The sequence below is a fragment of the Chionomys nivalis genome, chromosome 3, assembly GCF_950005125.1.
Source record: "Chionomys nivalis chromosome 3, mChiNiv1.1, whole genome shotgun sequence".
Lineage (NCBI taxonomy): Eukaryota > Metazoa > Chordata > Mammalia > Rodentia > Cricetidae > Chionomys > Chionomys nivalis.
The window spans coordinates 81,785,836-81,812,555 of record NC_080088.1 but is presented as its reverse complement, the minus strand read 5'-3'; the positions used below and the strand labels follow the sequence as shown (position 1 = coordinate 81,812,555).

General features: G+C 44.4%; 1 protein-coding gene across 1 annotated transcript in view; it reads left to right on the top strand.

Moving 5' to 3' along the window:
- Positions 1–23,709, top strand: part of Kl (klotho) — a 39,700-nt gene extending 15,991 nt beyond the window's left edge. Inside the window, exons 2-5 of the mRNA XM_057765438.1 lie at positions 11,377–11,887; positions 13,432–13,700; positions 18,941–20,042; positions 21,671–23,709. Of these exons, the coding sequence (XP_057621421.1) occupies positions 11,377–11,887; positions 13,432–13,700; positions 18,941–20,042; positions 21,671–22,008 (2,220 nt within the window). The 3' untranslated portion in view covers positions 22,009–23,709. The remainder of the gene's footprint in view (positions 1–11,376; positions 11,888–13,431; positions 13,701–18,940; positions 20,043–21,670) is intronic.
- The last annotated feature ends 3,011 nt before the right edge of the window (positions 23,710–26,720 follow it).

The window sequence follows — 26,720 nt, the reverse complement described above, 5'->3', positions numbered from 1 at the left end:
ATGGTTAAGCCGGTTGCTCTTGTGGAGAACCTGAGAGGACACACATAGCAGTTCACACCAGTTTTCGGGCGATCTGACGTCACCTTCTGGCCTCCTTGGACACTGCATGTACCTGGTGCACATACATACATGCAGGCATACACTCATACACATATAACTGAAATACATCTTTTAAAAAGAAAATTGTCATCCTTTAAGTGCCCAGTGTTCTGTGATCCTTCAGCTGTCTGATGGCTCCTGCATGACCCAGTGACAGTTCTCTGAGGCCACTCTTGGAGTTGATGGATTTTGAATGGATGAAGATTCCTCTAGACTTGCGGTCTTTGGTAACCAGAGAGCACATGCAAAAGGAGGCCAGTCCATAGGAGCACGCCAGGCCATGGAGAACCCAACTGTTTCATTCTTTTTCTTTCTCTTCATGTTCAAAATGTCCCTTTTGTGCCAGGGGAAGACCCACTGTGCAAATTTGGCCTCCCTCCCTTCTGCCTCTGGTCCCCCACTCAGCCCTTTAGCCACTCCAAGGGTCCTGCTGTTGCATTTGGGGGTCTTGTTTTCTTCTCTCTGCCTCACCCTGCTTCTCTAGCCACAGAACCAGAGACCTTGGTACAGACAGGCATTTAGTTTCATAAAGCCAACGCATCTTCAAAGAAATTAGGAAGCCAGGTGATAATGGTAAGTGGATTTATTAACACTTTGTCCCTAACAGAGACAGGAAGACACCTATCTTTCTCTCCTTTTCTGTAGGAGTGTTACAATTTCATAGAAAAGATGAAAAAAAAAAAAAGACTCAGAAATATGCATATATTAATAAAGCGGTCAAAGCTGTGAAATCTCTCCCAGGAACCAAGGTCCCCCTCTAGCTGGTACGAGGGCTTCACTTTCCTTCTTCCAAGGTTGAATTCCTGGAGCCGGGATTTATTTCTTTGAGATCCATTGTTTTAAAAGTCTAGTGGCCAAGGGAGGAGCAAGAGTTTTTCTCTAGAATATCTTCTCCTGTCAGCGTATCAGCTTAATTCTGTGCTCACTTCTCCACCAAACACACTCTCACCTCTCGTTTAAAACAGCTCAACCTAACAGGAAGTGGAGGTGATAATTTCCGGGCAGGAAATAGGGAGGTGCTTCTGGGAGACCCGGAAACGTGAAACTCACAGGTGCTGCTGGTAAAACTCTACAGAAAGAGTTTCATGGGGCCGGGCGGTGGTGGCGCACACCTTTAATCCCAGCACTCGGGAGGCAGAGGCAGGCGGATCTCTGTGAGTTCGAGACCAGCCTGGTCTACAAGAGCTAGTTCCAGGACAGGAACCAAAGCTACAGAGAAACCCTGTCTTGAAAAACCAAAAAAAAAAAAAAAAAAAAAAAAAAAAAAGTTTCATGGGCTTGGTAGCTCAGCTTCTGAAGAGGAGACTCTTTAGGGCCCACGTTATAAAAAGAAAGCAAACAAACCTCTCAACCACTCTGGATGGCAATGATTCCCGAAAATACAGGAAAATCTGAGAGTTCTTGTGAACCCCCCAGCTAGAAGCCAGTTCTTTCTTTGCTATGACAGGTCCACACTCTGAAGCCAAGAGGCTCAGGTGCTATTAAAACCCCTGGATAAACATTTGAAAATTAATCTGGGCAAAGACCAAGGACATCAGCAGCTTTTTCTTTTAATGATAAAGATATCTTTGGGAATTATTTTTGATCACAAAGGCAGGTTGTAAGGAACACTTTTCCTGGGTCTGAACAGGGAGAGATTGCCTGTGTCTGGGGCTGAGACCTCGGGGCAGACCTGCCTAGCCAGTCTTGTTCTCAGATTCTTCAGGGGTGCTGTTTGCCATGGGTAAGGGAACTGAAAATCCCTGAAGGTGGGCATCACCTTCCGGAAAATGGAGAGCAAGGGAAATGCTGCTGGTAGGGGTACATGCAATGTTTCCTCTGCGGAGATAGAAATAAAGAGGTTAAAACCACATCATAGCAACGGAAGAATAAAGACTCTGATGTGCGCCACCAAACAGTGCCCCCCTCCAACAGAATCAAACCAAACATCTCTGAAAAATTAGCTCGCTTCTTTGACATACCAGGTCTTTGTGTTCCTCCTCCTCCCTCAGCCCCCTTCCTCCTCTTCCTCTTCTTTCTCCCTCTTTTCCTTTCCTTCTTCCTCCTCCTCTTCCTCCTTCTTTTCCTTTTTCTCCTCTTATTCCTCCTTCTCTTTCTCACCTACTTCCTCTCCTCCTCCTCTTCTTTCTCCCCCTCCTCCCTTTTCCTTCTCCTCTCCCTCCTTTTCTTCCTCCCCCTCCTCCTCCTTGAAGTACCCACTGCATTCTAATGCATTTTAATGTGTTTGTTGATGCCTGTCACTCCCCTTGCTGACAGAACACAGAAGGCCCCAGAAGTGGTGCCACTGTCATCCAATGCACTGTATCATGTCTACTTCAGTGGCCAGAGCCGTCAAGGCCACACTCGGGGTGAGTCACAGCCTGTGGCCTGAGTAGCATTCCACCACAAACAGGTCAATGGGAAGAGAGTGGGAGGGCGGATGGATTGATGTTTACTAGCTACAAATCCATAAGGCACATTACATTTGTCTGTAATCTTCACCCTCTCTGTTGACAGAGAAACGCATCCACCTGTCATTTCTCCCTGTTGAGTTGACATGTTCTCGCCGGTAAGTGGAAGCGAGAAATTTAAAAAGTCAGGGAGCCTTCGGGAGGACCACCAGGAAGGCTCAGGGAGAGCGGGGCTGCTTTGGTGTCTGATTCAAAGCAGAAGATCCTGGTGAGAAAGGAGAGCATTCAGAAAGCAGAGGTGGCGGTTATGGGAGAAAAGCACTTGCCTCTCTTGCTGAAAGCCAAAAGGAGTTGTTTGGCGAGGGTATTCCAGAATGACGGGGCGATGATTGTGACAGACGTTGACGGGAGAGATCCTGCTTGACAGATGACCGGACTGTGGGCGGCCTCTGCTGACCTCGAGGTGGCACTTGTCTCCAAGCTCACAGTCTTGTCTCTGTTCTGCATCTAACCATGCACCTCCCTCCCTGTTCCTTCACGGTTTTCTGCCATTAGAAAAATGAAGGTACAAACTGGAATATTGGCACTCCCCCATGTCTCCAGTCACGACAGTGGGCTTGCCGTCTAGCCCAGTGACAATTCTGGCTGTGAGCTGGGATATTTTATTAACGATCTAACATCAGGGATTTGGGAGTGGTTTATTTTAGGTTATTTATTTTTATGTTTTGTGGATTTTGCCTGTATGTATGTATGTCTGTGCACCACATACATGTAGTACCCGAGGAGACCAGGTGAGGGCGCTGTGACCACTAGGACAGGAGTCACAGATGGTTGGGAGCCACCATGTGGGTGTGGGAACAGAACCCAAGTCCTCCACAAGAGTGGCTTAACCACAATGCCACCTCTCCAAGTCCTAGAAGAATTTTTGTAGCAATGTGATTTAGTATCAGGTAGAATGATTTAGTGATTGTTGTCAAGTTCTGCACAGATAAATACTGAGGCACAAACCCCTTAATCTAAAATTTACTGATGTGTTTGTCTAGTGTGAGCTATGATTTTTTTCCATTCTTTGAAGATATATATATGCGTGTGTGTATGATATATATATGTATAGATACACACACACACACATATATATATGTCTGTCTGTCCTGTAACTCCCTGTGGAGACCAGGCTGGCCTCAAAATCAGAGATCTGTTTGCCTCTGCCTCCTGAGTGCTTGTATTAACGGTGTCTTTTACTATAACTGGCTTCCTTTGAAGAATTTTGAAGCCAGTGAAAAAGACCTTTTACTTACTCCACTCAGCAAAACCAAGACAAGACCATCTCAGGTGACAAAACTCCGAAGCTACAGCTTGATTGAAAACCCTGCCAGCTTTCATTCCGGTGCATTGCTAGAGCACTTTAGCTGAATGTGAAAATGAGAAGTAAACATGTAAATATATGCAAATGTATGCATTTGAGGGAAGCTGGACTGCGATCCGCTGAAGGAAAAGATGGGCTTGATGAGGCTATGGAACTGAGAAAGAGCTTCAAGGGCCTGACTTCAGGGTGTCGCTCCCCTGTTTCAGTAGCGTGAAACACTGCTTTTCTTCTTCTCTTGCAAACAGACACGCTTACACACCACATACATGTATGCACTCACAGACACACTCACACACATACACACTGCTCCTTAGTAATTACTGTGGAAATGCCAGACTGGTGCACAGGGGATTAGGTATGGAGCTGTCACGCTGGTCCCAGACAGTAACATCCTGCACGAGACCGCTGAAGCCAGATGATGCTTGCCGGAGCTGACCCTGCCTCCCGGTCGACTCTGGATGGTGGGTGCGGGAACAATGTGCTTTCCATCCTGTGCTTCAAGCCACCTCCAGAAGTCCTATAGCTGCTACCTTAGTCAGCACTGTAGTAGTTAGTGTCTACATTCTGGGGGAAAATTCATCCCAGCCTCCAGCTGTTCCCACTGTTTCCTGCAGCAGATGACTTGAGCACTGAGATTTGACCACCATCCCAGATCTTCAGCTCATCTCTAGGTCCTCCTGTCCCACCCACTTCACTTCACATGCAGAACTTTCATGCCAGATGTGGTGGCGCACACCAGCGCTCAGGAGGCAGAGGCAGGTGGATCTCTGTGAGTTTCAGACCACCATGGTCTGCTTTGTGAGTTCCAGGACAGCCAGGGCTACAGACTGAGAGCCTGTGTCCAAACAAGCAAACAAACAAAACCCAACATTTTTAAATTTATAAGCAAGCGAGCATCTTTTCATATTCTGCTCCCATAGTCTCTATTGTAAACTTACTTTCTAAAAGCCATAAACTATTAGTCATTTATGCTAACTACGTGGATAGCGTTATTTTCGCAGCAAACTGGGCACATTCTTAGATCTGCGCCTTCCATCTATGGTTTCTGATCATGCTATTAAGCAGACGGTGCTGTAGAGATTTTTTTGCTCCCATCACATCTTTCCTAAAAGGTGGCACCGGCTTGAGAAGAGAGCCCAGTTGCTTGATTTAAGCGCTATGATCTTACGTTTCTTTTGTAGAGGTCCGGGTGATTTGGTGAAATAAAACCCAGTCAAAAAGAACAATTCCATCAAGGAGACCACTTGGCAGACAATAAACAGGAATCGCTAGGGCAGTGGTTCTCAACCTTCCCAACACAGTGCTCTGCTAACACAGTTCCTCATGTTGTGGTGACTCCAGCCATAGCATTGTTTCATTGCTACTCCATAGCCATAATTTTGCTACTGTTATGAATTGTGATGTAAACATCTGATATGCAGGATATCTGATATGAGACCCCCAAAGGAGTCACAACCCCACCGGTTGAGAACCTCTGCCCTAGACCTTCCGGCGTTAATAATTTAGGAACTCTGAGAACAAAATAAGTATTTCTAGCTATAATATTTATCTGGCATTAGAAGGTTGAAATGTATGCAACTGTCGTGTTTTCACATTTGGGAGCGTGAGGGATGACTGAAAGGTGCAGGAAGAGGAGATCACCGAATCAATCATTGCTGAATGCAAGGATTTAATTACTAGAACGATCCAAGGCTTCCAGCTAGTGAGAAACTGAAAACGGCCGAACAATCAGGAGAGATGAGTATCCGTGCAGAGAAACAGAGCAGTGGGGAATTTGCAGCGGAAATTCTGTAAGCTTGGAAATCCAGGACTTTAAGATATTTGTACTCGTTACATAACAGAAAAATCAGAGAAATAGGAAAGCATTAGAAATGTCTGTGCTCCTCTACGAGAGACAATAGATAGCAATCGTGCCCTTGGTACAAATCCTTGAAAATGCTGTGCTAGGTGGTTTTGTTTTGTTTTTGGTCACCTTGACACATTAGCGTCATCTGAGAAGAGGGGACTTCAACTGATAACATACCCTCATAAGATTGGTATCCTCTTGGTTAAGGGTTTATGTGGGAGGGTCCAGCCCATGATCAGCAGTGTTCCCCTGGGCAAATGGTGCTGGATTGTATAACGAGGCAGACGGAATAAGCCAGGGGTGGGGGCAAGCCAGTAAGCAACGTTCCTCTGTGGTCTCTGCTTCAGTTCCTGCTTGAGTTACGGCCCTGAGGTCCCTTAGCAGTGGATGGAGTGTAACCCGTATAAGCTGAAAGAAATCCTTTTCCCCACAAGTCGTTTCTGGTCCTGGTCTACGACAGCAACAGAAATCAAACTAAGACACCTGCCCTATGTATGCTAGTTTTATACATGTGTATAATCCCATGAGTTGGCTAACACTCTACACGATTATCTATGGGTCAACATAATTCAGTTAGTTTCTGCCCTGACTTCCCTCGGTGATGGACGGTGGTAGGGATGTGAAGCCAAATAAACCCTTTCCTCCACAAATTGCTTCCGGTCTTGGTGTCTTTATCATAGCCACAAAAAGAAGTGGCTGAACAGAGTCCTAGGTAGAGGGCTGGGTGATGCTGTAGCCAGTAAGGTGCTTGCTTGAGTTTGGTCCATAGAACCTACGTGTAAACAAAAAAGTCACAGTTCACGTTCTTGTAACCTCAGTACTGAAGAGACAGAGAGAGGCTGGTCCCGGGGGTCACAGGTTCAGCCACCTTAGAATAGCTGCTGGGTTCCAGGCCAATGACAGACACTGTCTCAAAAAACAAGATAGAAAGCCCCCGAGGAATGATATCAGAGGTAGACACACACTACACATGCACACCACAAACACAGACACATATACCACACATGCCACACACATACACCATACACACCACACAAACCAGACACACAGCACACATACCATATACACACACATACCACACAGACACACCACACACATGCATACCACACACACACCACACACATGCATACCACACACACACACCACACAGACACACACACACACACAAACACAGACACACACAGACACACACACACACAGACGTCCTCAATAGAGGCAAAGCTAATCATTCTAGGTGCTGTGATTTTATTCTGTTTGTCTACCTGAGAGTTAGGTTTGGCTCTGTAACTTTAAGGGGCTCTGTGTGGAGACGGTTGGCGGTTCTGTGCATGGAAAATACAGAAGGTTTATTTTGGGGAAATCATTAGATGAGTGTTTTATAAGAGACTGATTGAAATTCTGTTAAGGAACTGCAGTTTATAATCCACAGAATTGTGCTGATATAAATAAGAGGATAATTTGCTCTATAAACATGGGAATTAGGCCATCAACTAGCTTGTGTAACTCACGCAACACAGCAATGACCTTGAGAAAGTCCTCAAATGTATCGCTGTTCTTAAAGTTGAGGGGAAGAATGCCAAAGCAGGGGGAGGTGGGAAGAAAGCAAAAACAAAAACCTATGTTTCCCTAAAATGTCTCAATTGTTTGTCTTCTTAAGGTCCCCTGGGACGTTACACCACTGCTCTTGGATTCAGAGTGACACACATGGATAACTGAACTACTTTCTATTTATGGACTGCATTTCAATTATTTCACTGTTGGTCTCAGTTAATTTAATTAAGATTTTACATTAATTTTCACAGGATTAAATTAATCTTCTAAGAATTATTCCATTTTAATTTTAATTTTTAAATCGAAGGAATAGTCACAACAAAATGACCCATTGAGTGTGGTCCCCAAGAACAAGCGCTAGCATCACCTGTGACCTTTTTTACCTTTGCCTTCAAATGCCTGGCTTTCTTCCTCGAGACAGCGATTCTATGACGTGAAGAGAATTTGATCACCTTGACTTGGGGATTCCTTTGTTGTCTGTGATTCCCTTCCTCTCTTACACCCCATGTGTGGCATCCAGCACAACAGCTACACTGATCCCACCATCAGGGATAGCTTCAGGCTGGCCACAGTCAGCATCTCCTTGTCCATCATTATATCTCACTTGAAACTGTGGCCCAAAGGGCCGTCCTCTTTTGCCAGGCACCATCATTATTGCAGCAGCTGCCTACCTAGTAGGTTGGGTTCCCTGCTGACTTCTCATTCTCTACCTCATATCCAGCCATCTTTTGAAAATCATAACGCAAATAAATGGCTTTGTGACTACAGTCGAGGGATAAACACATGGTGCTTCCTAGGCAGCAGTCACAGTGGCAGCCACCCACGCAAAGACTGAGTAAACCTCTCCCCAAGTGGCTGAGTGGAGAAGTCGTTCACACCCTGGACTTTGCGACATTTTCACATACATAATGAGATACCTTGGGGTGAAATGCCAGGCGACTCAAGACTCATTCATGTGTGGTGTGCAGTGGTTTCCTCAGGCCAGTTTTTGCAGGGCATCTGCCTTTTGACGGAGAACCCTGACGTGAAGGCTGATGGGCGTTTTCGCCTGTGGTGGTTATACTGGGTCTTAACGAATGTTGAATTTTGGAGCATTTCAGAGTTAGGGTTTTGGGGGTTAGGCATAGTTAACCAGTATCAACTTTTTAAATTCTCACAAGGATGGGAATAGAAGATGTCATTGTTATTCCTGTTTTATATTTTTGGTTGTGAGCCTCTCCATTAATGGCTGAGCCAGCTTTCTAGCCCGCTAACAGAGAAGCCCATCTGTGGTGACAAGGCTCGGAAGGGTGCAGAATTTAACCGTCTGAGTCTATTCCCTTAGACGATTGGTCAGCTCTGCCTGGATGCCCTGCCATCATTCCCTGGCCCTTACCCTAGTTAAGGTTTGTTACTTTTTATTGGCTGGGCTTCTCCTCAAGGAATTCCCTGCCAGCCCTTCCAGTCTAACTAACCCCTTCCCATCCTGGCACCTGCCACCCTCCTTTCTCTGTCTATCTCTTCCCTGGGATATAAGCTCCACGAGAAGATACCAGTCTTTGAACCTCTCAGCAAAGTGCAGAGTGTAATTAATATTTGTTGCACAAATGAATGTTAAAACAAAATAACTTAAAAGCTGGGCAGTGGCACACGCCTTTAATCCCAGCACTCAGGAGGCAGAGGCAGATAGATGTCTGTGAGTTCGAGACCAGCCTCTTCTACAGGCTTGTCCAGGACAAGCTGCAAAGCTACAGAGAAACCCTGTCTCGAAAAACCAATAAATAAAAACAAAATAACAGATTTTTTTTTAAGTAATGAATTATCCCTGTCGTTGCAGAGTTGAATTCATGTTTCAGAGGAAATCATCGTTTCTTGTCACATGAACCCTGGGTAATTTACGACCCCGACTGTCTTTATGGCTAGTAGTAGACTCACGGTCTGTTTCCCTATAAATCTTCAGTCTTTTGCTCACAATCTGATGCGCTTTGGCAGTCCCATGTGTGATGGATAATCTCGTTTGTCAACTTAATCCCCCTTGGAAGAGGAGCCTCGGCTGGGGGGTTGCCTCCTTCAGGTTGTCCTGCAGGCATGTCTGTGTGGCCTTTCTTCATTGATGGAAGAGGGCCCAGTGCATGGTGAGCAGCCCCATCTCTGGGCCGCAAAGCCTGGGCTCTATCAGAAAGCTGGCTGAGCAAGCCAGAAAGTTGCTCCGGGGTCTCGGCTTCAGGCTGTGCCCCGAGGTTCCTGCGCTGGTTTCCCGCAATAATGGACCTGGGAGCCAAAGGAACCCTTCCTTCCCCAGCTGCTCCTGGTCGGTCTTCTGTCACGGCAGCAGAGAAGACAACTGGGACACCGTTCATCCGTGTGACAAATCCCCTGCAGAGAGAGGCACAGAGTCTCAGAACTTCCTGTAACTCCTCACTGGTCCTCACCCTCCATAGGCAGCCACTGTTCTTCAGTCACTAGAGGCTTGCAAATGGCTCACAGGATAGCATGAGTGTCCTTTGGGTCCTGACTCCTTTGCTCTACATAACATCTTTTAGGTCAATCTCTATTGTTGCATGAAAGGGCGGTTCATTTTCTTCTCTGGTGTTTTTTTGTTTGTTTGTCTCCCAGAGTAAACCTAGGGCATTTTATGAGCTAGTAAATGCTCTAAAACTGAGCTATACTCCAGTGTTCCTGCCTTCTTCCCCCCCCCCCCCCCCCCGCACTTCTCCTTTGTAAAGATTTGGAGACAGACCTCACTCTACAGCCCAGGCTGGCCTGGACAGTGTGGTGCTTCTGTTTCATCCTCCGGTGTAGCTCTTCCGGTTCTGCCCCTGTTCTGTGCCTATTAGATTTAGGACGCCAGTGTTCCAAGGTGCCTGCGACAGCGAGGAGGGACTGACTGTCTTAGCGTTCCAGTCCTATAGGCCACAGCCGTTGTTGCCTTGCTCAACAGTTCAGTTTTTATTCTTGTCTTAGCTTATAGACAGCTGCTTCAGATCATGAGATATTGCCCTCGGTGAAATGGGGCATATTGCTAAAGAAAGTCAACATGAGGGATGTAAACAAATTTGCTTCATTGAACGGTTCGCTGAACTTGGAAGGTGAGTGATGAGGCCATTCTTGGGTGCCTGCGCTGAGACAAACAGAAGAATATCAGAGGAAAAGGAAGAGGGTATTTGGAGTAGTGAGCGGAAGGTCCTCCGGCTCATGCGGTGAGAGGGACATTGGATGAATCATTCTGGAAACTACACAGCGTCAAGTGGCAAGCGGAGGGCAGTTGCCCAAATGTGTGTTCAGGGAATAAAGGGCTGACAAACAGCCCTTGTATTTGTAGAATAGGAAGAATTAATCACGGAGTTCAGGGTAAAGAGGGAATGAAGCCCAGAGTAGCTTCAGTGTTAAGTCAAAAAGGAAGAAACAGCGTTTTCTGGAAACACACAGTTGGCCATGTAAAGCAGCACTCCAGGGACTCCAGGTCACGCCTTGGTAGCCCAGGGCCTCACAGCTGTGTTTGGTTGTCTCTTGCTCCTGGCTGGTCTCCCGCACTTCGAGGAGCCAGCATTGTCTCAGCCCCCTGGAGGATGAACCAAGATAACTAAGGTTCATCTTTCAATTTATGGTGTTGATTCAGAGAGAAAAACAAGGATTGTGGGAGCATGTCTTAGGATTCTGGCGATGGGAGACAAATGAGAACTAGCCGATTGACTCAAACAACTGGAGTCCATTTGGAAACTCCCGGTCTCTTAGGAAAAAAACATATAATCCTACTTAGAAATTCCTGATATGGTCACAGATAGAACATTGGTTCTTTCTTTTTTTTTTAATCAAGCCCCTTAATTTAAAAGTACATAATCCAAAGATAACTTATCAGTAAGCTATTATTATAACACATTCTTATTTTATTAATTTTTCCAGTGTGAACCATAATTATACACTCAACACAACAGATTTACATTTTTCCATTGGTTACTGAAACGTTCTGGAAATCTCTCATGGTGGCAGTTCTCTGTCGGGCGGCCTTCCATGGGATAGCTGGCTGGCTGTCGCTGACTGGTGGGCGGGACGGAAGTCAGGTGTCAGTGGGGCTGGGGACTCCAGCAGGCCTTGCCTATCTCTTCAAAGTCAGGGAGAGACTCACCGTGTTTTTCTTTCCGTAGGCTCATGCCACAATCTGGCATCTCTACAACACCTCCTTCCGCCCCACTCAGGGAGGCCAGGTGTCCATTGCCTTGAGTTCCCACTGGATCAGTCCTAGAAGAATGACCGACCGCAACATCGGAGAGTGCCAGAAGTCTCTCGATTTTGTGCTGGGCTGGTTTGCTAAACCCATATTTATCGACGGGGACTACCCAGAGAGCATGAGGAGCAACCTCTCCTCACTTCTGCCTGTGTTTACTGAGTCCGAGAAGAAGTTTGTCAGGGGAACCGCTGACTTTTTTGCTCTTTCCTTTGGACCAACCTTGAGTTTTCAACTACTGGACCCTCACATGAAGTTCCGACAATTGGAATCTCCCAGCCTGAGGCAGCTCCTGACTTGGATAGATCTGGAATATAACCACCCTCAAATATTTATTGTGGAAAATGGTTGGTTTGTCTCAGGGACCACCAAGAGAGATGATGCCAAATACATGTATTACCTCAAGAAGTTTATAATGGAAACCCTAAAAGGTAGGTTTTCAAGTAAAATTCCCATTTCCTGCCAAAATTCAGCACCCTCTATACATACATATACACACCACACATCATACACACAGCACCACACACACACACACACACCACATCATACCTACACACATAAACACACCACACATCATACACACAGCACCACACACAGCACCACACACAACACATCATATACACACACACCACACATCACACACACATACACACATCACACATCATACACACAGCACCACACACACACACCACACATCACACACACATACACACACCACACATCATACACATACAGCATCACACACAGCACCACACACAACAAATCATACACACACACACACACATTGCACATCATATGCATAAGATCACGCACACCACACACATACATTACACACATACCACACATCATACATACACACACATATACACACTCACCACACAATATAACACACACACAACATACACACATACTACACCTACACACACCTTTAAGACTATCTGAAAAATGTAGATATATAAATTTTGTTGCAATGTGGATAATTTGGGCAGTAGCAAGAATATCTTTATGTAACACTTCTCTCATTTGGGCCCTTCAGAAACTTAAAAATTAATTTTCAAAGTTCCATAAAAGGAATTTTGATAATTTGTTGATAAAACAGCAAAACAGGATTAATATTTAAAGTTGGTCAACTCGCAGTTTCTCTTCTACATTGTTAGGTTATAAAATACAATATTACAAATCTCAGGCTCTCTAGTTCTCTGTACATGTTTCTAGCTCATTTGTTTAAGCTGAATAAAATGCTTTTTCTTCAATGTTTTTATTCTTTGAAACCTCCATACATTTATACAATGTATATTGGTCATTTATAACCACCACTGTCTCCTTCCTTCGATAATAAAGTGCTTTTTAAAGCAAGAAGAATATTGATATGATCTGGGTAAGTTAGAAGGCTGAGAGTTAAAGACTGCAGAAGTGGGTCAGGTATAGTGTATGCACCTGGCATCCCAAGGCCCTTGGTTCCATCCACAGGGCAGAAATGAAAAGAAGACACAAGTCACAATGCTTGGTGCCCCAGGTAGGGAGAACAAGATATCCCAGAACCTCTGGGATTGAGAAACTGTCTGCTACTGTGGAGGTAAAACTGTCTATGAAGACACTGGTTGGTAGAGTTATCTAGATTTGTGAACAGGAAAAATATTGTTTACCAAACCAGAAGGTATATGCCTGACGTGTTTCTTCCTTTTATTTTTTTGAGATTTTATTTATTTTTATTTTATGTGTGTAAATGTTTGCTTGCATGTGTGTATTGCACCACATGCATTCAAAAGGGGACATCAGATCCCCTGAGACTGGAGACACAGCCGTGAGCCACCACGTGGGTGCTGGCAACCAAACCTGGCTCTTCTGAAAGAACAGCCAGTGCTTTTAATCACTGAGCCATCTCACCAGCCCTTTGCCTTGTTCCTTTAAGTGGAAAAGTCACACAAAACCCCGTGGAGGATGACACTGCTCTTGTCCTCTCTTCCCTCTGCAGCCATCAGGCTGGATGGGGTCGACGTCATTGGGTACACTGCCTGGTCCCTCATGGATGGTTTCGAGTGGCACAGGGGCTACAGCATCCGACGTGGACTCTTCTATGTCGACTTTCTGAGTCAGGACAAGGAGCTGTTGCCGAAGTCTTCGGCCTTGTTCTACCAGAAGCTGATAGAGAACAATGGCTTCCCTCCTTTACCTGAAAATCAACCCCTAGAAGGGACATTTCCTTGTGGCTTTGCTTGGGGAGTTGTTGACAACTACGTTCAAGTAAGTCAGCTAATAAAACCCATCAGCAGTGTCAGTAAGCCTCTTGCCAGTGGGTAGCACATCCTTACCAGGCTCTTGCCATAGCCCAGGGTCTGGACTTTGAGCCAAAGTGGGTTCCCTAGTGAGCAGGTGAAACACACAGTCCAGAATGCTTCACTCTTCAAACATCTTCCAATCTTCATTTTGCACTTTTCAGTAGGTCCAAAAATGTAAGATCTGCTAAGACAATACGATGATAAGATGCCTTCCTTTAGTGTTATGGTTGAAATCTCTGTTTAAGAAGTCAAGGTTTTCATAAAGAAGACACAGAGAGCTTCAGGGAAGCTGCTAAGAAAATGAGCTGTAAATGTCCCGGTTCAGGCTCCTGGGAAACACCTCGAGAGCAAAGCAGCGCTTCAGTGGCTTATTGACAGCACAGGGATGTTACTAAGTGGCCACTTAGTATTGATTATCAACTCTGTAGCTACTCCTCTTAACTGTTTGCCGTTTCCCCAGTTTTAAAGGGACTTGTTTCTTATGGCTTGACTGAATACTTTCTGTACGCACTTCCTGATTGCCTGCTGTATATAAAACCTTGTATGCGTTTCCGGGTCGCCCTAGAGATCAGGACAGAAGTTTGGTGTCTGTGGTCAGATCTCAAGATTTAGCACGTCGGATTCTTTTAGCCGAGTGGTTCTCAACCTTCCTGACACTCTGCGACCCTTTAATACAATCTCTCATATTGTGGTGACTCCCAGCCATAAATTTATTTTTGTTACTACTTTATAACTGCAGTCTTGCTACTGTTATGAATTGTAATGCAAGTATCTGTGTTTTCTGGTGGTCTTATCTACCTTTTCCCTGTGAGAGGGCCAATGCGCCCCCCCCCCCGGGATCTCTGCCCACAGGTTGAGAACTTTGCTTCTAGACACTTCAAGGTCCTACAAGCTGTAGCTTCGGAAGAAACATCTGGAATAATGTGTAGGACCAAGGAGAGGCTTTCTTACTGGAATAGATTTTTGCCTTCTAATAGACACCAAAATTCTTTCTTTTGTTGGAAAGCACACAGTGTATCCTTGATACATTTCTGTCCCTGCTGCTGTACATGTTCTTTTGGCTTTGAGACTGTGTAGCTTATTCTAGAGGTGATTTTGGACGTAAACCTCATTTTACTCCCAGAAGACAACCGAACAACAGCTGGAGCTGCACCGGGGCCTGGAATAGCTCACACAGGGCTTCTTGTTATGGTCTTGCTTTCCAGCTTGGTGCTATTGGCAGCTATTAGGAGAGGTCTTTAGGTCACAGAGGACATGCCCTAGAAGAGGACCTCTGCCACGTCCTCTTCCTCTTTTCCCCACTTAACCATGACACGAGCAGTTTGCCTTACTCTGTGCCCCTCACTGTGGTCCCCAAACCATGAGATCCATTGATTATGGACCGGGAGGTCCTAAGTAACAAGCCCTAATCAGCCTTGGCTATTTAACTCAGTTCTCTCAGACTTGCTAGAATTGATGGTATGCTGGCTGGCTGACACCACAGGGATGTATGGGTGGGACTTCCTGATCCATATTCCCGTCTCTCTCCCTCAGTACAAGGCTATCTGGAACATCCTACCCTACTTTGTCAGAATCTAAAGTGAAGCTTAAGTAGGTTCTAAGATATCAGAAATGGGAATGTTGAAGGAGGACGAGGAGAAGAGACTAGAGGCTTCCTATAGCCCCTGCGTTCTTGCCTTAGTTGGAGCTAGGAATCGATTAGATGGTTCCTGTCTTGGTTCTGTCTCAGGAGAGGTCCCTCCTGGCCATGTCCCTGCCCTGGAGGTTCATACACACCATCTCTCATAGTGGCTGGAGTCTGGCAAGTGACAAGTTCAGTCATTTGCATTCAGAGAAGACTCAGGTTTGCATCTGTGCCAGGAGGCAGGGCTGTGTGGGGAAGCCACCCTCCTCCCACCCTGTTCCCTGAGGCAGAGCTGCGCCTTCATTTGAGGACCTGATAAACAGTAAGCAGGGCTAGACACATGTTCTATGTTCTTGAAAGGGAAGGGCAGCCCCAATCAGAACCAGAAATGAGGAGAGAATGTCTCTTTTACCTTGGAAACACTGTTTTTATTTATTTTGCAGCGCCTTGCTCCGCTGGGCCCTGTTACTGAGTCACACCCCCCAGCTCTCCTGGCTGGGTCAGGATCTTATCTTTGATCAAACATGCAGTGGTCCCAAACCCCTCTCAGGTCGTACTGTCCTTTGAGTTTATCCACACTCAGGGTGTCTGTCCCTCTCCACGTTCAAGTCCCTCTGTGTCCTCTGTGAACCCAACTTAAAGTTACCCTCAATGCTGCTGCAGTTTTGAATGCTCTGGAAGCTCCTTGGTGGAAACAGGGCTACAACCAGCACTGGCTTCTGTCTACCCTGCTGCTGGCTCTCCCCATGTTGTCAGTGCTCCTCTCAAGACAACTCCCTGGCTGACAAAGACAAAAGGAGTTCTTGGTTCTCTCAGGACTAGCTGGGTGTCTTTTTGACAAGCAGTGTTCAGCACTTCTATGATGTCGAAGTGATTTTTTTTAGAATATTTTAATTAATTCTTTGAGAATTTTATACAGTGTATTTTGGTCATATTTGCTTCCTACTAGCCTCCTAACCTCTTCCAGATCCATCATACTTCCCCAAAGCCTAAACTTCACATCCTTCCCCCTGTTGAAATAGGTATGGACCCTGACTTGTACCCTTGTGATCCTGGTGCAGAGTCATCCACTGGAACATGGTCAACCTATCAGCTGTTACATCTTTGAAGAAAATTAACTTCCCCTCCCCTAGAAGCCATCATCTACCCATAGCGCCTCAGGGGGTTTTTAAATTTTATGCTGATGTGTTGCCTGGCTTGATTCTGGGAAGACAGCCACAGCTGCTGTGGGCTCGTGAGCGCAGGGATCCAGTGCAGCTGCTGCTGCTGCTGGTCTCTTACCCTCCCCAACCTCTGCTCTTGCGATCCTTTCTCCCCTTCTCAGCTTGTCCCTGAGTTTCTGCATCAAGGAAGTTTGAGAAGTGATTTTTAAACCATGAAAGTTTCTCTTTTTCTTCCTTCCTAACTCTCCAAACTCAAGAGTGGAGGCAAACATTTCACCCACATAACTTTTTAAATAACCTAGCTACATAAGACCTGTTAGAAGTTTGCTGGTGGGTGTAGTCACAGGGCGCCTTCGCTTAGACCCAGTGTCCCAGCTCGCGGGTTTGTCGGTTCACTGCCATGGATGCGCTTAGTTCACAGAGGTGAGGCAGGTTACATAGAGCATGGAGCTCTTTGCTGTCCATCCGTGAGGAGAAACTTTCATCAGTAGCAAGTTAAATACATGTTTTGTACCCATCCCTCCTCAAAGATTTTATATATATAATATAATATAACCTATATACACACATATATATACACACATACATATATTTTTTTTTAGTAAAACCTAAGTTAATAACTTGCAGTAAGTTAGATGGATTTTTGCCTACACACTCATTTCTAAGTGGCCCATACTTTAAAGTGCGGAATCCACCACCCGGAATCTTGTCATGGTCTTCATATTTGTTTTTAGTTAGACTGAATAGAAACTGTTATTCTGGGGTGATTCTGGTAGAGAAGTTATGAATTTAGCCCCTTCAGAACTGAATAAAAATAATCCAAAAAAGTTATCTCAAGCTCTGAAGACTTGAACAGCAAAAGAGCACGCAAGCGGATATTTTCTCTTGTGGAGCTGAGACTCGGAAGCACTTGTGGGCGTTCAGAGGTGGAAGGGGGCCTCTGACGCCTTCCCTCAGCATCGGGGAAACGCGGGTGGGTGAGCTATCGATACGATTTCCAGAAAGGCAGTTTCCCTCAACAGGGTGACTGTTCCTGGCTCTCCTGTGTCAACACGGTGCTGGCCCCGCCCCGCCCTCCCCTCGGAGATCAGCTTGCCGACACCATCTGATAAAACCTCCTCCACAGATTCAAGACCAGGGTTCATAGACTCCCTGCTCTTATAGACAGGTCAGATGAAGGCTCCTGTCCTCAGAGGATTATTTCTGAGCAAAATCCAGCTTAGGTTGGGTGGCCTGTGTCAGGGGGATTTTCCTTTCTGCGCAAGCCACAAGGTTTTATGATGTTGCTCTCACACATGGCCTACTTTTCCTAGATACTATTTTCGATTTGGAGGCTTACATATCTCATGGTTATTGTTAATGCTGCTACCAAAACAACAACAACAAAAACAAAAACAAAAGAACCAATTTAGGAAACTCAAAACCTAAAACTACTTAGAAATTACACTGTGTGTCAATAATACCACTTCTTTGCAAACTTTCAGACTTTTTAATCATCATTGTGTTATCTAAGGTTTTTTTTTTGTCTCTTAGGCCAATGAAAGGCAGTGGTTAACACATATTTGGCACCCAGAACAACACAAGCCTCAATGCAGAGCACAATTTTAACTAGCACAGTTTAGCGTCGCTTCATTTTTTGACTTTAAACCACTCATAAGCAAAATTTCATCTTTTCCTATTTTTTAAACACATTTTTTTTGTTTGTTTCTAAAAAGTAGTCCTAGGGCTGGAGAGATGGCTCAGTGGTTAGGAGCACTGGCTGCTTGTGCAGAGGACTCTGATTTGATTCCCAGAATCTACATGACAGCTTAGAACCAGCCTAACTCCAGTTCCAGGGACTCCTATGCCCTCTTCTGACCACTATGGACACTGCAAGCATGTGATGCACAGACACACGTGCAGGCAAACACCCATACACATAAAACAATAAATATGTATGCCTTTAAAAATAAACAAAGAGCAGTCTCACACCATTAGTGGCGTCTTATAGTAAAAGCAAAACATCCATACTAGTTGCAGGGGCACATATCTGTAATCGCAGTATTCAAGAGGCTGAGGCAGGGGAGACTCGCCTGGGCTACATAAAAATTTTTAATTAAAATAAAATAATGAAAAATTCTCTGCTTGTAATCTACAGACTTCCCACATATAGAAATCACTGGTGTCTGTTATCTGAAGTGGCAAAATCCAGCTTAAAAACATATCTTAATGTAAGAGTTTGAATTACCAAGAACTACGGGTAATATACATTAAAAATCGGGAGGGGGAGTAATGTTTTCTTTCTTGTGAACAACAGTTTAAGCGTTCAGCGTGATGAGAACCTACATGTGCATCTCTTGCTTGCTAACGTTGTTGAAATTATTGCCTGAGTTTCTGCCGGTCTGCCCAGGAAGGTAACAATTGCTTGGCTCTTTGTAGGTAGACACTACTCTTTCTCAGTTTACCGACCCGAACATCTACCTGTGGGATGTACATCGCAGTAAGAGGCTTATTAAAGTAGACGGGCTTGTAGCCAAGAAGAGAAAACCCTACTGTGTTGATTTCTCTGCCATCCGGCCTCAGATCGCCTTACTTCGTGAAATGCACGTCACCCACTTTCGCTTCTCCCTGGACTGGGCACTGATCCTGCCTCTGGGTAACCAGACCCAAGTGAATCGCACGGTTCTGCATTTCTACCGCTGCGTGATCAGCGAGCTGGTGCACGCCAACATCACTCCGGTGGTGGCCCTGTGGCAACCAGCAGCCCAGCACCAAGGCCTGCCACATGCACTGGCCAAACACGGGGCCTGGGAGAACCCACACACCGCCCTGGCATTTGCAGACTATGCGAACCTGTGCTTTACAGAGCTGGGCCACAGGGTCAAATTCTGGATCACCATCAATGAACCCAACACACGGAACATGACCTACCGTGCCGGCCATCACCTCCTGAAAGCGCATGCCTTGGCTTGGCGCCTGTATGATGAGAAGTTTAGGGAGGCTCAGAAAGGCAAAATATCCATTGCCTTGCAGGCCGACTGGATAGAACCGGCCTGCCCTTTCTCTCAAAAGGACAAAGAAGTGGCCGAGAGAGTTTTGGAATTTGATATTGGCTGGCTGGCAGAGCCTATTTTCGGCTCTGGAGATTATCCACGTGTGATGAGAGACTGGTTGAACCAAAAAAACAATTTCCTTTTGCCATATTTCACTGAAGACGAGGCAAAGCTAATCAGGGGTTCCTTTGACTTCCTGGCGTTGAGCCATTACACCACCATCCTCGTGGACTGGGAAAGGGAGGATCCCATAAAATACAACGATTACCTGGAGGTACAGGAGATGACTGACATCACGTGGCTCAACTCTCCCAGTCAGGTGGCTGTGGTGCCTTGGGGGCTGCGCAAGGTGCTCAGCTGGCTGAGGTTCAAGTATGGAGACCTCCCCATGTATGTGACAGCCAATGGCATAGACGATGATCCCCACGCCGAGCAGGACGCACTGAGGATGTACTATGTTGAGAACTACGTGAACGAGGCCCTGAAAGGTGAGCCTCCTTTGCCCCCAATCCCAGAAATGCCATCACCATCAGAGCATGTGGTTCCTGATGAAGAGGGGAACACTGCCCATCCTCAAGTAGAGCTAAAGACAGTATCTCCCCTGTGGTGGAAAGAGCATAGGGGAAAGTGGAGACAGAGTCTCCAGCCCCACTCTGAATTAATAAAGCCTAGCTTCAGATGATCCTCTCTCTCTCCCTCCCTCCCTGTCTGCCTGTCTTTCTTTCTCTCTGTTTCTTTAGATTTTCTTTAAAATTTTTTTCTTTCCTATTTTTTTTAAATTAATTGTTTTGTGAGCATACACAATAAGGAGCTCCTTATGACATTTTTGTTCATATGAGTGGTGTTGTAGAGTGCTTTCATTCACTTCCCTCCATCACCCTCCCATCTCCTGATAGTTCCCCTCCTCCTGCAGATTATCCCAGGCTTTCTTATCATATTGAAACCTTTTAAATTGTTTATTTTTGTATGAGTACTGTGTTTGTATCATTTATGTCCCCTATTCCCCTTCTAACTCCTTCTATGTCCCCCACTCCTTCTCAAATTCTGTGACTTCTTCCTTGTTATTGTTTTACAGACACACACACACACACACACTACCAAGTTCATTTAATGTTGCTGGTATGTACCTATGTAGCACTGGTTACTTGGAATTGGATTTATCAGGCGGCTTCTTGGGGAGAGATCGATTCTCCCCCAGTAGCCATTGATTATCTGAAACTCTTCATCTAGGGGTGGGGCCTTGTGAGACTTTACCATCCAAGTTGGCATGTCGACTAGTGGTGTTATTGTGCAAGTCTTAGCTAAGCAACCCTATTGTTGAGAATTCACGGGTACAGCTTTCCTGTCGTGTCTAGAACAAATGATCACGGGGTGCTCAACCTCAATTAATGCATCCACAGGGCAACGCCTACACCTAAAGCTGTGGGAAAATCACAGAAGAGGGGACGGAAAGACTGTAAGGGCCAGAGTACCAGGACCCCTCTTGCCTCATATATGTACATGTGTGTGTGTGTTCTGCACATGTAAGGAAATTGCTCTCCTTTGTAACTTTCTATTACTCTCTTGTTCTCCCAAGAATTTAGATTCTTCCAGCACTCACAATCCAGTAGCTGCTTTCATGTCCTCTATGTGTGTGTGCATCTGTGTGTGTCACACATGAGCCATAAGAGAAAATGTGCAATACTTATCTGAGTCTCAGCTATTTCATTTAACATCTCTGCTGCATCAAATTTCCTGCAAATGACCTCCTTTCACGCCTCATGGTTGAACGAAATCCCACCATGTGCCACAATTCCTTTATCCTTTTTCTGTTGGTAAATACCTCATACTTATTGTGAACTATGCAGCTACTCCCACAGCCATCTTATCTGCTCGATGTATTAAAAATAAACCAAGCATAGGTTTGGTTGTGCAAAACCAGCTCTGTAGTCTATTTCCATATTGTCTTGATATTTGCCAATTTGTTCTTCTGTAAAGCCTTCTCCAGTGAGATCTGATGAGTCTGAAGTTTATTGAATGGTATCGAGGCTTTTCGTTATCCACCAAAGCGGTGTAAAAAGGCTGAGTGGTGTATAAAATATTTCAGTAAATCCTCTCCCGCCCTTTGTCTCCCTAGCCTACGTGTTGGATGGAATCAACCTTTGCGGTTACTTTGCTTATTCGCTTAGTGATCGGTCGGCTCCGAAGTTTGGCTTTTATCGTTACGCTGCGAATCAGTTCGAGCCCAAACCATCCCTGAGACATTATAGGAAAATTATCGACGACAATGGCTTCCTGGGTTCTGAAACGCAGGGAAGGTTTTGTCCAGAGGAATACGCCCTGTGCACCGAATGCAGCTTTTTTCACACCCGGAAGTCTTTACTCGTCTTCATCGCGTTTCTTGTCTCTGCTTTTTTTATTTCTCTCGCTCTTATTTTTTACTACTCCAAGAAAGGCAGGAGAAATTATATCTAGTGTGAATGCCTTCTGGCCGTTTGCTCTGGGCTCATTAAGCACCCGCCATCAGCTGCCAGCCATTTGTATCTCTCTGAGTCGTGAGGCCACAGTACACACTTTTGGATTCCGGAAAGCCTTTCTGTCACAGATGGCAGAGGTTTTGTAAAAGGTATTGATAACTGTAAAATATTGGTAAGATGAAGAGTACCTGAATTTGTCCTCGTTGGGGTCAATTAGGCAACTGTACTCGCTGCAAGTTCTACAGAACCCCTGTATGGAAGGAAGGAAACACGGCAGCCATAACAGCGCTAACTGGACCGAAGTTTAAAGAACAAACGTCAAAAACACAGATAAAAATGTGTCTGTGTCCAGTTTTAAATTTTGCATGTTTTTGGAAGTAGCAATCTCTCAATTGCCTTGTTAACACCTAACAGCTGTGACTTTACCTGCTCCACATTCACAAGGCAACGACAGAAGAATTTATAGCAGGGATGGGCAAGAGACCCTGGGCTAGAGCATTCCGTTTGAGAGCGCTATTTTTATCAAATGCTGCTAATATTAACTTATGAACATGCTTACAGACCACATTATGGAAACTTAGATTTTTGTAAATGTTTTTGAGGTGCTCTCTAAACCCCAGATCCTTGAGGGCTCTCTCTTACTGCCTCTCCTTTCAGAGTCTGCATGTTGGAGATTTTTTTTTTTCTGGTAAATGTTCACAAAAAATAAAGATGAGTCTTGAGCTGCTGGCCTCTTCAGGAAACCGACTGCAGAATGCAAGGCACAGCGGCGGTTCTAGGAAGGAGAAGGGAGGGATTTTTTTCTTTGTTTTAATGAGCAGCATGAGTGTATTGATTCAACATCCTTTGTCTTCGAGCAGACCTTAGAATGAATGAAATGACCTTTCCCACGTGAAGAAAGATGAAACTGTCACCCGATTTGTGAAGAATGACTGTTGCATTCTGAGAATACGCTGCCAATGCTTCGACACAATAGTTTCCAAACTTCGTAGTAGATGCAAGAGCAATCGACTGTGAACACACTGGGAACCTGTCTTTGTGGCCACCGAGAGTCACTCTGGGCTTCTGCAACTGTGAACGGGCTTCAAACCTGTCCCACTTGGAGCTCTGACACCGACCACGCTACTGACTTCTATCCAAAGGGCTACCTGGGTCTTCTCCTTCCACACCCGCTACCCTAAGTCTTACTGAGTCCACAGGGGATGTTTCTTTGCTATACCTGAGTGGTCTTAGAGATTCTCTGATACCAGACAGGCAAGATAAGCCAGCCAAAGCAGGCATAGTTATCCGTGCTGACACAGGGTCTTACTTCATCTTGTGATATGGGTTGGTTTTCCTCATGAACAATCAGCTTTTGCTGTGGTGTTCTTTATATAATTGGACTTGTTATTGAAGTCAAATGCTATAGAACCAATAGTTTATTTTATGTCTCTATTTTTCTTGATTACAGAGTAATATATATTAATTGTAAAGATTTAAAAGACAAAAACTATATGTGAATAAAAAGATCTAATATAATACAAGGACACTACTGACAGTTCCTATGTGTTGTATTTTATGTAGTCAGATCCTATTATACACAGGTACACATCTTCTTTATTCATTTTTATTGATAATTTTTCTGTCATTAGTCTTCAAGAACAAAATTTTAATAGCTATGGAAAATATTGTTAGAATAGCTGAAAACTGTTTTATTTGTTGAGCCAATTTCCCATTAATTAGTTCAATAATAAATATCATTTAAAAATGATTTTCTTGCTGCATCATTTACTCTATTCCTTGAATGTAAAGGAAAGTAATTCTGTTTCTTGATGAAGCATTATAATCAATCTTTGTGCATCTTTATCTTCTATCATAACCATGTGCCGGTAGACTGCTAGTGGATTTTTTTAATGAAATTTTTTGTCAGGCATGGTGACTTGTGCTTATAATCTAGTATGTGAAAGGACAGAAAGCCTGAGGCGGGAGGATGATTGGGAGGTCATGGCCAGCCTGGGTTACAGAGTGAGACTCCATTTTTTAAAAAAAATGTAATAAACTTACCAGACAGTAATAGCTCACACCTTTAATCCAGCACTTGGGAGGCAGAGGCAGGTGGATCTCTGTGAGTTCGAGGCCAGCCTGGTCTACGAGGCCAGTTCCAGGACAGTTAGGACTGTTTCACAGAGAAACCTTGTCTCAAAAAAATCAGAAAAAAAATGCAATAAAATAAAAAGTATTAAGTTAGCTAAGGCACCTAAGAAGTTACCAGAGCAATTGGGACGTTCAGACAGCCACAGGAGGTGAGACAGAAAGCCAAAGAGGAAAAAAGAGAATGGCGATGGGCGTAGGAAGAGTTTCAGACGAATTTAGGAAGGACATGTCAACACCCTTCAGCTGAATGGGTGCTTCATGAGAACTTTGCGTCCAGTAGAACTTCACAGAAGGCCAAGCACTGGCCAGATGGAGGGGGCAGGGAGCACTTACCTCCTTCATCATGGGGACCCCATCTTCCTGATCCATAAAATCCAAATGACCTCTAAAGACTAAGTGTCATTAATGTGACTTTGGGAATTAAGAGTTCAATCTGTGAGTACCTAGGGAGCCGCTCAACACAGTAGGGGTGATAAACCAACCCACCTTCCCTCTCCTACCTATAAAATAATTCACATGTAACTCCCAGCTAGGCTAAACTATGGTGAGACTATCTTTTAAAGGTCTGTATGTGGATTTCTGCTTTTCTATTTGTTGTGATTAAATCCCTGACCAGAAACAACTGGAAGGAACATTTGTTTTGGCTTAAAGCTCAAAGAGACAAAGTCCATTGGGACAGATAGAACAGCAGCAAGGTGTGAGCCAGATTGCAGCTGTCATGGGGATGGGGACAGAGGACAAGACTTAGGGTCAGGTTATTCAGACTCAAGGCTTGCCCCAGTAACCCACTTCAACCTCCTAATGTTTCCAAAACCTCTCAAAACAGGACCTATGGAGGGAGAACTTTGTAACATGAGGGCCTGTTCTTGGGGTTTCTGTCCCGCCCTGTCCCCCAGCCCTTTAGTCCCAGAGAAAATCACACAGAGATCTCCATAAGTTATAAAACTGATTGGCCCATTAGCTCAGTCTTCTTATTAGCTCTTATAACTTATATTAACCATTATTCTTATCTATGTTAGCCACATGGCTCTCGGTACCTTTCAGCCGGGCAGGTTAATAATTATAATTATTAATGGGTTAATTAGTAATGGGTTAATTAATTATAATTAATAATGGGTTAATATAAGCTACAAGAGCTAATAAGAAGACTGAACTAATGGGCCAATCAGTTTATAATTAAATAAAAGAAGAATTGTCTGCATTCTTTCTATCATGTTTTAAATAAATGCTGATTGGCCAGGTGGTAAGTATAGGCGGGTCAACCAGACAGGAAGTAGAGGAGGGGCGATGAAACAGAATTCTAGGAAGGAGGAAGCCCATTCCTCCCAGTCCAGCTCAGACCACCGAAGAGGCAACCTGTGACCTGCCCTGCTGAGAAAGGTACTGAGCCACGTGGCTAACATAGATAAGAATAATGGATTAGTATAAGCTACAAGAGCTAATAAGAAGACTGAGCTAATGGACCAATCAGTTTATAATTAATGCAGACTCTCTGTGTGATTTTGGGGCTTGCCGGCTGTGGGTTACCGGGCAGGACGGAAACCTCAATAAGCTGGTCCTCATGTTACAGAACTTTTACCTTCAAATCATTACATTCTACCCATGGCTCCGATATGATCATGGCCATTTTATGGCACAACATGAATTCATTTCAAAGTCCCCTTGTCTTTTTATAGTTTCTGAGATTTTATTTGTTTTTATTTTATGTGTAGGAGCATTTTGCCTGCGTTTGTCTGTTATCATGTGCATGTAGTGCTCATGAAGGCCCAAAGAGGGCGTCAGATCTGAAACTGGAGTTAACAGATGGTTGTCAGTCACTATGTGGGTGCTGGGAACTAAACCCAGGTCCTCTAGAAAAGCAGCCTGTGCTCTTAACCACTGGGCCATCTCTCCTCCAGCCTCCCGTTAGCTTTAATAGTCCCAACACTGAGCAAAATCCAAGTCTTAGACTAAGGAAATAGCCTCTCTTCTAAAGCTGTTTTTTTTGTGGGGAGGGTGGGGAGGGGGTGTTATTCAATCATAATGATGAAAAACTTAAAATACACTCAGGTATAATTTCTCTAGACTAATTCCACTTACTCTCAACATGTTTCAGATTTGTTGATAACTCAATATTTAGAGCATAATATTATAAAAACAAAGTCTGTTGTTGTCAAAATGATTGATCCTAAAGCATTAGTTATTTTATCTGTGACTTTGCATAGATATGTTTATAGATAGACTCCCTTAGTAAAATTGAAAAGAAAATTCAGTTCTTACATTTAGTTTATGATACTAAATTATTTTGTTATATTATTTTGTTTAATTATACAAATGTTTTATTGGTAGAATGCTGAAGACCCTTCTGCAGGAAATGCTCCTAGATTTGTTATTGTACCATCTGCTCTTTTGAAACATTCAAATGACACAGGCATAACATTATAGTTTGTATTTTTGTTATTTAGTTGGTAAATAGTTACAGACTTATTCATTTTCCATGTACTTCCAAAACCTTTAGTGGAGTTTCTGAGTTTAGTGCAATCTTTCAATATGTCTATTTTATGGTAAAACAATTTAATAATAAATTACCTTATTTAT